At 39.0% G+C, this 12,377-nt stretch overlaps 1 protein-coding gene across 8 annotated transcripts in view; it reads right to left on the reverse strand.

Moving 5' to 3' along the window:
* Positions 1 to 3,023: 3,023 nt before the first annotated feature.
* Positions 3,024 to 12,377, reverse strand: part of SUPT3H (SPT3 homolog, SAGA and STAGA complex component) — a 441,549-nt gene continuing 432,195 nt past the window's right edge. For 7 of the 8 annotated variants that reach the window (XM_081246855.1, XM_081246852.1, XM_081246857.1 and 4 more), the window contains one exon: positions 3,024 to 4,398. In XM_081246855.1, coding sequence (XP_081102981.1) covers positions 4,333 to 4,398 — 66 coding nt within the window. In that variant the 3' untranslated portion in view covers positions 3,024 to 4,332. The remainder of the gene's footprint in view (positions 4,399 to 12,377) is intronic. The other variant, XM_081246856.1, reaches the window with a different exon arrangement.

The following is a 12,377-nucleotide window of genomic DNA, read 5'->3' on the forward strand; positions in this document are numbered from 1 at the left end:
GGAACATTATTTTTGAATCTCAACTATTGTAATACGTGAAGGCAGAAGGTTAATGACATATCCTCAAAATGGCATGTTTAGAAAGTTGCATTTCCAAATTCAGGTGAAGGGAGAAATATATTTCTGTTTCCTTTATCCTCAAGTCTATAAGGCAGTGCCAATTTCCCATAAGAGAAGTTATTTATTTACTTATTTATTTTCAAATTCCATCTCCCAAACACAGGCCTACAGAAATAGAAACTATTTTGTGCGTTCACATTTGATTTACAATTAAGCCTGACTTTTTGTTTATTTATTTATTTATTTATTTATTTAAAATGTTCATTTTCTATTGGAGTATAGTTGATTTACAATGTTGTGTTAGTTTCAGGTGTACAGCAAAGTGATTTAGTTATACCTATTCTCTTTCAGATTCTTTTCCCATATAGGTTATCACAGAGTATTGGGTAGAGTTCCCTGTGCTATGCAGTAGGTCCTTGTTGATTTTATATACAGTAATGTGTGTATGTAAATCCCATCCTCCTAATTTACCACCCCTCCCCCACCTTTCCCCTTTGGTAGCCATAAGTTTGTTTTCTAAGCCTCTGAGTCTGTTCTGTTTTGTAAATAAATTCATTTGTATCATTTTTTAGATTCCACATATAAGTGATATCATATGATGTTGGTCTTTGACTTCATTTAGTGTGATAATCTCTAGGTCCATCCATGTTGCTGCAAATGGCATTATTTCATTGTTTTTTATGGCTGAGTAATAGTCCATATATTTTTTTTTTTTTTTTTTTTTTGCTGTACGCGGGCCTCTCACTGCTGTGGCCTCTCCCGTTGCGGAGCACAGGTTCCGGACACACAGGCTCCGTGGCCATGGCTCGCGGGCCCAGCCGCTCCGCGGCATGTGGGATCTTCCAGGATCGGGGCACGAACCCGTGTCCCCTGCATCGGCAGGCGGACTCTTAACCACTGCGCCACCAGGGAAGCCCTAGTCCATATATTTTTATGTGGTATACAAGTACCACATCTTCTTTATCCATTCATGTATCGATGGACATTTAGGATACTTCCATGTCTTGGCTATTGTGATAGTGCTGCAATGAACACTGGGGTTGCATGTATCTTTTTGAAGTATGGTTTTCTCCAGATATATGCCCTGGAGTGGGATTGCTGGATCATATGATAGCTCTACTTTTAATTTTTTAAATTTGATTTTTTTCAATTTTTGGCTGCACTGTGCAGCTTGTGGGATCTTAGCTCCCCGACCAAGGATCAAAACTGCACCCCCTGCATTGGCAGTGAGGAGTGTTAACCACTGGACCTCCAGGGAGGTCCCTACTTTTAGTTTTTTAAGGAACCTCCGTACTGTTCTCCATAGTGGTTGTACCCATTTACATTCCCACCAACAATGTAGGAGGGTTCCCTTTTCTCCACACCCCCTCTAGCATTTATTGTTCATAGACTTTTTGATGATGGCCATTCTGACCGGTGTGAGGTGATTGTAGTTTTGATTTGCATTTTCTCTAACGATTATTGATGTTGAGCATCTTTTCACATGCTTTTTGGCCATCTGTATGTCTTCTTTGGAGTAATGTCTATTTAGATCTTCTGTCCATTTTTTGATTAGGTTATTTGGGTTCTTTTTTACATTTAGCTGCATGAGCTGTTTGTATATTTTGGAGATTAATCCCTTGTCGGTTGCTTCATTTGCAAACATTTTCTCCCATTCTGTGGGTTGTATTTCAGTTTTGTTTATGGTTTCCTTTGCTGTGCAAAAGCTTTTAAGTTTAATTAGGTCCCATTTATTTATTTTTGTTTTTATTTTCATTATTCTAGCATCAACATCACGAAGTCATTGGGAAGATAAATGAACCACCAAAGGTAAGGTTCCTGACACAAAGTAGGTGCTCAAAGTGTGTTAATTCCCCTCTCCCCTGCTTACAGACCTCTTTTTAAAAATTGATGTATAACTGGCATATAACACATTATTTAATTAGTATCACAGTCCCTCTGAAGAAGATTTTAATATAACGCTTATGCTTTTGGATGTGTCCATAATTAGAATCATTTAAAAAATAAATCTAGGTTATTGTCTAAGATAAACATGCCATAAAACCCTGATGTGTCTTGGTAATATCTAATGCAAACCCAGTATGGTGGAGTATAAGACTAGACAGACTTGATAATTAGGGACCATGGTCTGGTCTCTGGTCTGTCGTAGCATTGCTGAGTGACGTTGGTAAAGTCAGCTTCCCTCTTCAGGCCATCATTTTCCATCTGTAAAATGAGTGGTTGTTTTCAATGACCTTTAAGACCATCTTCCACTCTGACAGTTTATGATTCTACATAACAATTTAATCTTTAAAGAAATTTATTTAAGTCACATTTTCTGAAACTTTCCCTCTATAAATTTTTTTCCCCTATACTCACTGCTTAAGGAAATTTTATTTCACTTCAAATTTAGTGTTGTGGAAAGAGTCAGAAAAAGAACCTAAGTGTAGAAAAGAAAAAAAAAGAATTACAAATATTAATATTGAGCCATTACGGGGACATCTAGGCTGGTTCAGGACAGACATAAATGACCTTGTTTTATTCTAAATTCAGCTCACTGGCTTATGATGAAAAGTGAAAGGTTATTATATGGACTTACTGGGCAAAACCAGATTTTATAAATAATTACCTGTCAGACTGTTCAAGATAGACAAACATACGCCAGACCAACAAAAACACAGACCTGTCATATTTCTGAGAGAAATGTACGTTGAGTCTTCCTTCTCTGGGACTATAAGGAGATCAGGTAGAATAAAATGAAGGGAAAAAAATCTAAACCCTGTATTTTCTGCCTTGTGCATACTTTAAAATGTATAATGTGGGAGACGAGGAATTTCGATGTGAAAAATCGGCTCCTGAAAATTTTATACATCTATAAGCCTGGCACAGAAACCAAATACAATAAATGCTGTCGTTTTAAAAGTTAGGATGTTTACTGCAAGCTTATAATTTTCCATGATTAGAGATGCCAAGAAAAATAAGAATGATGATAAAAAGAAAAGTTTAATCATACATTTCACCAAGCACAGATGGAACATCAAAACCCTTTGGCAATTTTTTGATATTATATATCTGCATTTTTTGTTCTTGACATGAAGATTTTTTCCAGAAGGACTAACATAGAACAGGTAAGTGATAGTTAACAAATGTGAATAATATGGCACAATCACATTAGCTGAGCCTCACTGTGATTTGGTCACAGGAGGAAAATCTTTCATGCTTCTCATTTCTGTTTTTATTAATTCTTTACAAAGGCTATCTCAGTGTGTGTAGAAACCATAATAAAAGTAAAATTATACAAAACTCATAAAGAATTAAAGAAACAACTTCCTTCTTTGCAATTCAAGTTCAATCAAGAACTGCATATAACTGCTATTATTTTGGTTTGCTTCGTTACAGTTCCTCGTTTACTGGAGAAAGTATAGATGTCAGAAGGATAACTCAGCTGCTACCAGCAAGAAACTGCCCAGCCCACATTTCAGTCTAGGTGTTAGTGCTTTGGAGGGAGAAAGCAGATCACTTGGCTCCCCATCCATTGATTCTAACCGCTTTGCTTCTAAATGGGTACAGCGTTGTGTGTGAGGGCTGGGCCTGGGGATCGGAGGGACAGAGGAAGGAGAAAAATGAAGATGGGGAAGAGGGTCTACGAGGGGAAAAACACACGATAGGCAGATACTCAGAAAGTTGGGAAGAGGCCATGAAAATGACACATATACTACACGTGGGGTGAAGGGAAGAGAAGACGGGAACAGACAGTTCATCAGGCCAATTAGGTCTTTGATTAGTGTGAGTTTATAAGATGGACATTTGTCTGTAAACTACATGTAGATCTAGACATCAAATGTCAGAAGGTAGAGTTGGTGGGACAGTGCAAGGGGAAAACTGACTGTTCTTTTAATTTTGTTTCCTTTGTCCTAAACCTGGATTACAAAATGCATCAAATAAAACACAGACTAAACACTGAGGAAAAAAAAGTCACTGCTTTTAAGTTATGTGAGCTGAGAGCAGTAGATCTATTCCAAATTAAAATTTCAAAATTGTGTGCTGTGCATTCTTGTCCACCTACACACCATCCCAAACATCCTGCCATTAATTGGCTAAATGGCCCATCTAGTAAACAAGACTAAGCGTTGAGGGGGCTGGAAAAGGGCTGGAGTCAGCCAGTTGATAGTCACAACAAACCAACCCACTCCCAAGGATGCGGAGAAGGTAAACTTGTATTTTATTTTGCCCAAGGAGGGGAACAGAAATCACCTTAATATAACATTGCCTTTCCTGTTGCCTCAGTCACAGTCACATCAGCAGGCCAGAAAAGCCATCCCATTCCTGCGGTAGGCGCTCTGTCAAAGAAAAAGAAATCTGCAGTGAATTATCACATCAAGTCAAACCAGGAAAGGAAGCAAAAGAGCAAACAGAACTTTCTTCCTGTTTTGTAGACTCTGCTGGCTACAATCTAATACAGTGCTTAATCTGAACATTTCTGGTGGCAAAGCTTTAGCAGCCACTCTGTTAAAAAGTCAGTGTGGTTAACAAGTGGTTAGTGATTCTATTTTGGGGGAGTGGGAGATACCTAAAATAAGACATCCCATTTTGTTAATTGATTGGGCTTGGTTAGGCCAAAGACATGTTGTGTTGAATCTGTTTGTCCTTTATAAACATGTGCTCTCTATTGGACATGCCCAAGAATCACTTCTAAGTCTCTTAATAGTCTGTAAATTACTGACTCATTATATCCTTCCCAGGCCTAATTTACAGTCTCAGCGAAAAGCTATGGGAACAGATACTAAGAGAGCACCCCCCCCCACAAATATGGCAATCTCTAAGGAGTTCTGTACATTATAGACATTACAGAAAACTTGAATCTTACATAATTTTATATACATTCATGTACATACAGATATATAAACGGATATTCATGATGGGATAAAAATACTCCCATAAAAGAAAAATGGGAAAATAGATACTAATTGCAATAATGCAATATATTCCAGTAAAGAAAGTAAAATGGCGTGATTTCTCACCTCAAGAGATATATTCTGCATTTCAGAGTTGAAAGAGTTGGGCCATACAGGGCCTCTGTGACTCGTCCTCATTCTCACAATGAGACCCAGAGTGGAGCAGAATTAAAATCCGGGATTTAGGAATAAAATACCCTTTTTCACCACCATAGTTTTCATTATTTAAACTAGGAACAGCAACGTTCAGAGAATGCATAACCCTCAATTAAATGGAACTTTTCTATAATCTGTTTTCAGAAAAATGGAAAAAAATGACAAAACCTCATATCAGGGATTTTTTTTTTTTTTTTTTTCCTTTAAGCTAGTAACTCTGGGCTGTTCTGGAGTCTGGAAACTTTCGGTCCAATAAATTTACCTTCAGTAGCCATATTATAGGAAATACAGAATAAGCTTTTATGGTTAAGATAATGTTATGAAGGTGCTGAGAGTTTAATTCTAAAAACATGATTATTTTTAATTATACAAAAAAAAAGGAAAGTGGCCCCAAGCTTTTTAGAAAGACTTCTACCAATATGAGGTGAAACAAAAATGGTTTTCCAGATAACTTTCTGTTAATCATAAAATTCAATTAACTTCAAAACCTTCCCTCCAAATCTCCTGCTTACACAGGATTTACTATGGTTGTCAGGCTTTGGCGCCCTGGCTGAAATTTCATCGGTGGGTTATGCTGTTACACAGTTCACTCCAGATCAGCATATCAAGGATGAGAAAACAGTGGCAGATTCCAAGTTTCCTTTCTCAGGGATCCCTGGGAGCTCCATCTTACCATTGCACTTTTTGTGCCGCAGGGCAGTTTCAGACTGAAGCAAACATTCTAACAAAGGCTAGAAAATTCCAGCTCTAGCTCCTAAGATTGTGCACCGGAGAACAGTGGTTAAGTGAGCTCCTTGGAGAGCCACAAATAAGTTGCAGGAACGGATAAGGTGTCTTCCCACAACTACAGGCAGGGGAGCCTCAGGCCTTGAAACAGCCCCTTCTACCAGAGCCGCCTTTGAGAGGCTCACGCCAAAGTAATACTTTCAGCTTCTTAACCTTGATATTTTACAGTTTACAACCACAGTGACAACCTTTAACATAACATAATTTTGAAAGCACAGGGATGGTTTACATGGAGATAAATGGACCTGGGAATAAAGCTGGGTTCCTCTTAAAGGTAAATGGTTGAGGTGAGCCTTCCTTGAAAAAGCAGTCTTGGCTCGGGAGAAGACTGAGTCTTGGCTGAGCTCACCTGAGAAATTACCACATTAAATCTTTCCAGGGTGGGCGATATGAAATGGTTCGCTCCAGTACTGAAAAGGTCACTTTTCAAAAATCAAGTCACCTTCACGGATAATTGATTACTATTGTGTGCAAACAAGTAAAAGATGACAGGCGTATTTCATAACATAGACACTCAAGTAGCCAAGTTTAATGAGAAAACAAAGTTTAGAGCTGACCCAGATTTCTGGAATAAGTTCTTCCTATTCTAATTCTAAAATAAAGAAGAAACAAACGGGCACGTGTGATTAGTGAAGAACAGTTTCAGCAAACCAACCCCCTAGGGTCCTCCACCCTGAGTCACTGCTTTTTTTCCTTTTGATGTATAAAGGATGTACGTTGTCTGTCTGTGTAGGGTAATTATGGGAATGTCCCAAATTTGGCATCCCTTCCAGAGTAGTAAGCAACTTGAAAGGAAGATGGATGAAGACAACTCATCTCTGTGTCAACTGTGAATTTCTCTCTATTTGTGTTGTGAATGCTGAAACTACATTTGAACGTTGCTTGGTGTGAGGGCCTTCCAGAGGCCACGTTCTCATGAAACATTCTGTATCCAGCTCACTCTCTACTGTCAGATCCTATGAACCATTCACAGACACCCCTAGTTAGTAAAACCCAGACCTTGGCCAGAAAAAGCCAGGACCTCCCCAGCTACTGAAAAGTATAAATTAATCAATAACACAGACCTCGCCCCGCCCCCGCCCAACCAGCTCTTACTGCTATATACCACTTCAGCTTTACTTCTTACTTAATAGAGCTCTGTTCTCTACTACCGTTGGCTCCTATGTTAATGCACTGAACAGCTCAGATATTTTAGCATCTCCCAAAGTTACCAGCAAAGACGATATATATATATATATATTTAAAGGACCAATTGTAGTTCTTAGGCTTTTTTTTTTCTTTTTAATTGAGTATCAAGCTAGCTCCCCATTTTGACATTCTTTTATTCATTCAGCTCCAAATTACGACCTTTTACTGGAATCTCAATCTACCTGGATAAACAGACATTGATTCTACTTGCTGCACTGAGCACTGGTGGGGAAATTAACTAATTAAGGGTGTACTTTTAAAATATGGCTTAAAAAAATCATATGGACAATGAACAAGCTAGAGAAAACATTTAAATCCCAAACTGGTTTACTTCTGCTTTTTTACGGTTCATCATAAATTACACATTTTAAGGAATGCAAATTAATATTAAAAAGCAAAAGATTAATATTTATCTTAAGCAAAAGAAGATAAATATGCTATAAAACATATACTGCAGTTTGAATATAATTATATGTGTGTGTTATTTATGCCATTAGCCTAATTAGTAAGGCTTTAATTATAGATAAAACCACGCCCCTCAGTTCAGACCTGTATTTTATTCTTACTACTACATTCCCTGATTAATTTTGGCATCACTGAGGCTGAGCTGTTGCTGCTCTGCACCCTGTACCATGGGGCCAGAGTTAGGACTTTGACTCACCACCCCCAGGATGTGCTGTTGCTGCACCCTGAGCCCAAGCCACTACTGTACCCTGGCACCCCACAGCTTGTGCCACTGCTGTTCTCCCCACCCTGGGGCCCAAATCACTGTGGTAAGCCCCAAGAACTCAGACCCTGGGTCCTTGGAAGATATACACATGCCTGCACCTCAGACACTGGCACTACCATCACTGCAAGTGCACCTGTGCCCCAGGACCAAGGTAGTTCCACACGTGCCTGATCCTAGAACCCCGGCTCCACTGCCACTGAGTGCCAGCTCACTAAACCTTGTACCAAAATGGATCCCCTTGGCTAGAACTTCCTTTCACAGGCAAAAAAGAAAGACCACAGCAGCAGCCTCTGCCATCGAGGACCCCAACAGCCCTAGGTATCACTGCCACTTGCAGAACCTCTGCAGTCTGGGCCCCTACAGTCTTTGCCCAAGTTGACCTCAGCTGATGGAGCTGCATAGAGATTATGCCACCGTGCTTTCCCCAGAATCAGAGGTGCTGAACCCCATCCTGCCAGAGCTCTCACAGACACCTTCAGGTGAAAGTCTTTCCCCTCCAGAGTCAGTCTGAAAAGGCTGGAAGAGTTGACTGCTCCCTCAAATGTGCAAACGTCGATGCAAAGCTACTAGAAACGTGGAAAAGCAAGGAAACATATCACCACCAAAGGAACTCAATAATTTTCCGGTAACTAACCATAAAGAAATGGATATCTGTGAGTTACCTGAAAAAGAGTTCAAAATAATTATTTTAAGAAAGCACAGTGAGATGAAGAGAACTGACAGACAACTCAATGAACTCAAGAAAACAAGGCATGAACAAAATGAGAAATTCAACAAAGAGATAGAAATCATAAAAAAGAACCAAACAAATATTTTGGAACTAAAATGCAAGAGAGAGCTTCAGAAACAGAATCAAGCAGAGGAAAGAATGTGCAAACTTGAAGACAGATTTCTTGATATTATCCATTAAGAGGAGAAAAGAAATAAGAATGAAAAAAGGGTGAAAAAGGTCTGTGTAAATTACGGGGCACCATTAAGTGAAATAATGCAGTCAGCCCTCTGTATCTACTGATTCCACATCTGCAGATTCAACCAACCAAAAATATTTGGAAAAAAAATTCCAGAACATTCCAAAGAGCAAAACTTGAATTTGCTGTGAGCCGGCAACTATTTACATAGCATTTACATTGTATCTACAGCTATTTACATAGCATTTACATTGAATTAGTTATTATACGTAAACTAGAGATGATTTAAAATATATATGGGAGGATTTACAGAGGTCACATGCAAAACTATGTCACTTTATATAAGAGACTTGAACATCTGCAAATTTTGGTATCCATGGCGGGTCCTGGAACTAATCCCCCACAGATACTGAGGGATGACTGTATTTGATCTATGGGAGTCCTAGAAGGAAAAGAGAGAGAAAGGGTCAGAAAACTCATGTGAAGAAATAGGGCTTCCCTGGTGGCACAGTGGTAGAGAGTCCGCCTGCCAATGCAGGGGACACGGGTTTGTGCCCCGGTCCGGGAAGATCCCACATGCCGTGGAGCGGCTGGGCCCGTGAGCCATGGCCGCTGAGCCTGCGCATCCGGAGCCTGTGCTCAGCAATGGGAGAGGCCACAGCAGTGAGAGGCCCGCGTACCGCAAAAAAAAAAAAAAAAAAAAAAAAGAAATAAGTTCTGATATCTGGGGAGAGATATGACCATCCAGAAACATGAAGCTCAGGAATTCCCATATAGATTTAGCCCAAAGAGCTATTCACTGAGACATTTTATAGTCAAACTCTTAAAAATCACTGACAAAAAGAGAATTTTGAAAGCAGCAAGAGTTTAAAAAGAGTCATCACATACAAGCAAACCCAGATAAGGTTATCAGCAGATTTCTCAGAAGAAACCTTGCAGGCCAGGAGAGAAAGGGATGATATATTCAAAGTGTTCAAAGAAAAAAACCTGCCAATCAAGAACACTTTACCCATGAAAGTAGTTCCTGGGTAGAGATAAAGACCTTCCCAGACAAACAGAAGCTGAGGGAATTTATCACCACTAGACTTGCCTTACAAGAAATGCTCATGGGAGTTCTTCAAGATGAAACAAAAGGATGCAGCAAAAGCAGTTCTAAGAGGCAAGTTTATAGTGATAAATGCCTACATTAAGAAAAAACGAAGATTTTATGTACCTATGGTCACCTAACCTATGACAAAGGAGGCAAGAATATACAATGGTGAAAAGACAGTCTCTTCAACAAGTGGTGCTGGGAAAACTGGACAACTACATGTAAAAGAACGAAATTAGAACACTCCTTAACACCATACACAAAAATAAATTCAAAACGGATTAAAGATCTAATTGTAAGGCTGGACACTATAAAACTCTTAGAGGAAAACATAGGCAGAACACTCTTTGACATAAATCGCAGCAAGATCTTTTTTGATCTACCTCTTAGAGTAATGAAAATAAAAACAAAAATAAACAAATGGGACCTAATTAAACTTAAAAGCTTTTGCACAGCAAAGGAAACCATGAACAAAACAAAAAGATAACCCTCAGTATGGGAGAAAATATTTGCAAATGAAGCAAATGACAAGGGATTAATCTCCAAAATATACAAAACAACTCATGCAGCTCAAAATAAAAAAAACCCCAAACAACCCAATTAAAAAATGGGCAGGGGGCTTCCCTGGTGGCACAGTGGTTGAGAGTCTGCCTGCCGCTGCAGGGGACGCGGGTTCGTGCCCTGGTCCGGGAAGATCCCACATGCCGCGGAGCGGCTGGGCCCGTGAGCCATGGCCGCTGAACCTGCGCGTCTGGAGCCTGCGCGTCTGGAGCCTGCGCGTCTGGAGCCTGTGCTCCGCAACGGGAGAGGCCACAACAGTGAGAGGCCCATGTACCGAAAAAAAAAAAAAAAAAAGGGCAGAAGAAATAGACATTTCTGCAAAGAAGACATGCACATAGCCAAAAAGCACATGAAAAGATGCTCAACATCAATAATTATTAGAGAAGTGCAAAATAAAACTACAATGTGGTATCACCTCACATTGGTCAGAATGACCATCACCCAAAAAATCTATAAACAATAAATGCTGGAGAGGGTGTGGAGAAAAGGGAACCCTCCTACACTGCTGGTGGTAATATAAATTTTTAGAGCCACTATGGAGAACAGTATGGAGCTTCCTTAAAAAACTAAAAATAGAATTACCATACGACCCAGCAATCCTGCTCCTGGGCATACACCCATGATTCAAAAAGATACATGCACCCCAGTGTTCACTGCAGCACTATTTACAATAGCCAGGACATGGAAGCAGACTAAATGTCCATCAATAGAGGAATGGATAAAGAAGATGTGGTACATATATACAACGGAAGATTGCTCAGCCAGAAAAAAGAAGAAAATAATGCCATTTGCAGCAACATGGATGGACCTAGCGATTGTATACTGAGTGAAGTAAGTCAGACACAGAAAGACAAATATCATATGATATCGCTTATATGTGGAATCTAAAAAAAAAGGGTACAAATGAACTTATTTACAAAACAGAAATAGAGTCACGGATGTAGAAAGCAAACTTATGGTTACCAGGGGATAAGCAGAGGGAGGGATAAACTGGGAGACTGGGACTGGCATATACACACATATATACACACTACTACTAAAATAGATAATAAGAACGTGCTGTATAGCACAGGGAACTCTACTCAATACTCTGTAATGACCTATATGGGAAAAAGAATCTTAAAAAAAAAAGAGTGGATATATGTATAACTGAACCACTTTGCTGTACACCTGAAACTACCACCACATTGTAAATCAACTATACGCCAATAAAAATTTTTTTAAAAAGGGAAGATTTTAAATAAACCAAACCTTATATATTATATAACCTTATATATTTCAATTATCCCTCAATAAAGCTGGAAAAAAAGGGGGAAAATTTCATTTTAGCAGGCCTCAAATTCACTTACAAATACTTCATTCCTCAAAGGCCTAAGACAGAAGATTTTGGTTCTATTATCTGAATTCCTATAAGTTTGCAGAATTGGATTTTAGCAACTCTTTATTTAGAGTTCCAGCTTGGTGCTTGGTGGTGCTTGCTTGCACCACCACTTGTGCTTGGAGATGCAAAGCACACAAGGATAAGTGTAACACAGTCCCTGCAGTCACTAAAGCTTCCAATTTAATGCTAATGGTTTAACCACCACAAGTAAAATGCATTGAGAGGTCATTTTCAAGGGTGGGAAAGAGAAAAAACAAGGCAGCCTTTTTGTTTTCTCTTTTACTTTTAATCATAATATTTAATTTCAAATAACACTTAAAAGGGCATGAGATTGTATATTTCTTAAAGCAGGGGGGCAAATATTAAAATATACTACACTTTAAAAAAAATGGTTTATGAAGTACAATACTTTCATGTCCATATCTAATTTAGCCTTACCACAACTAGCAGGAAAAAAAAGGTCTTGTTATTCTCCTTTTTAAAGTGACATGTCTAGTGGGTGATGAGTAGATTTATGATTCAAAACCCAGGGCTGGTATTCTTTTTATTATACCACACTGGCTTACATTAAACAAAAGAAAAC

The sequence above is a fragment of the Mesoplodon bidens genome (genome assembly GCF_964165515.1).
Source record: "Mesoplodon bidens genome assembly, chromosome: 10".
NCBI classification, from domain to species: Eukaryota; Metazoa; Chordata; class Mammalia; order Artiodactyla; family Ziphiidae; genus Mesoplodon; species Mesoplodon bidens.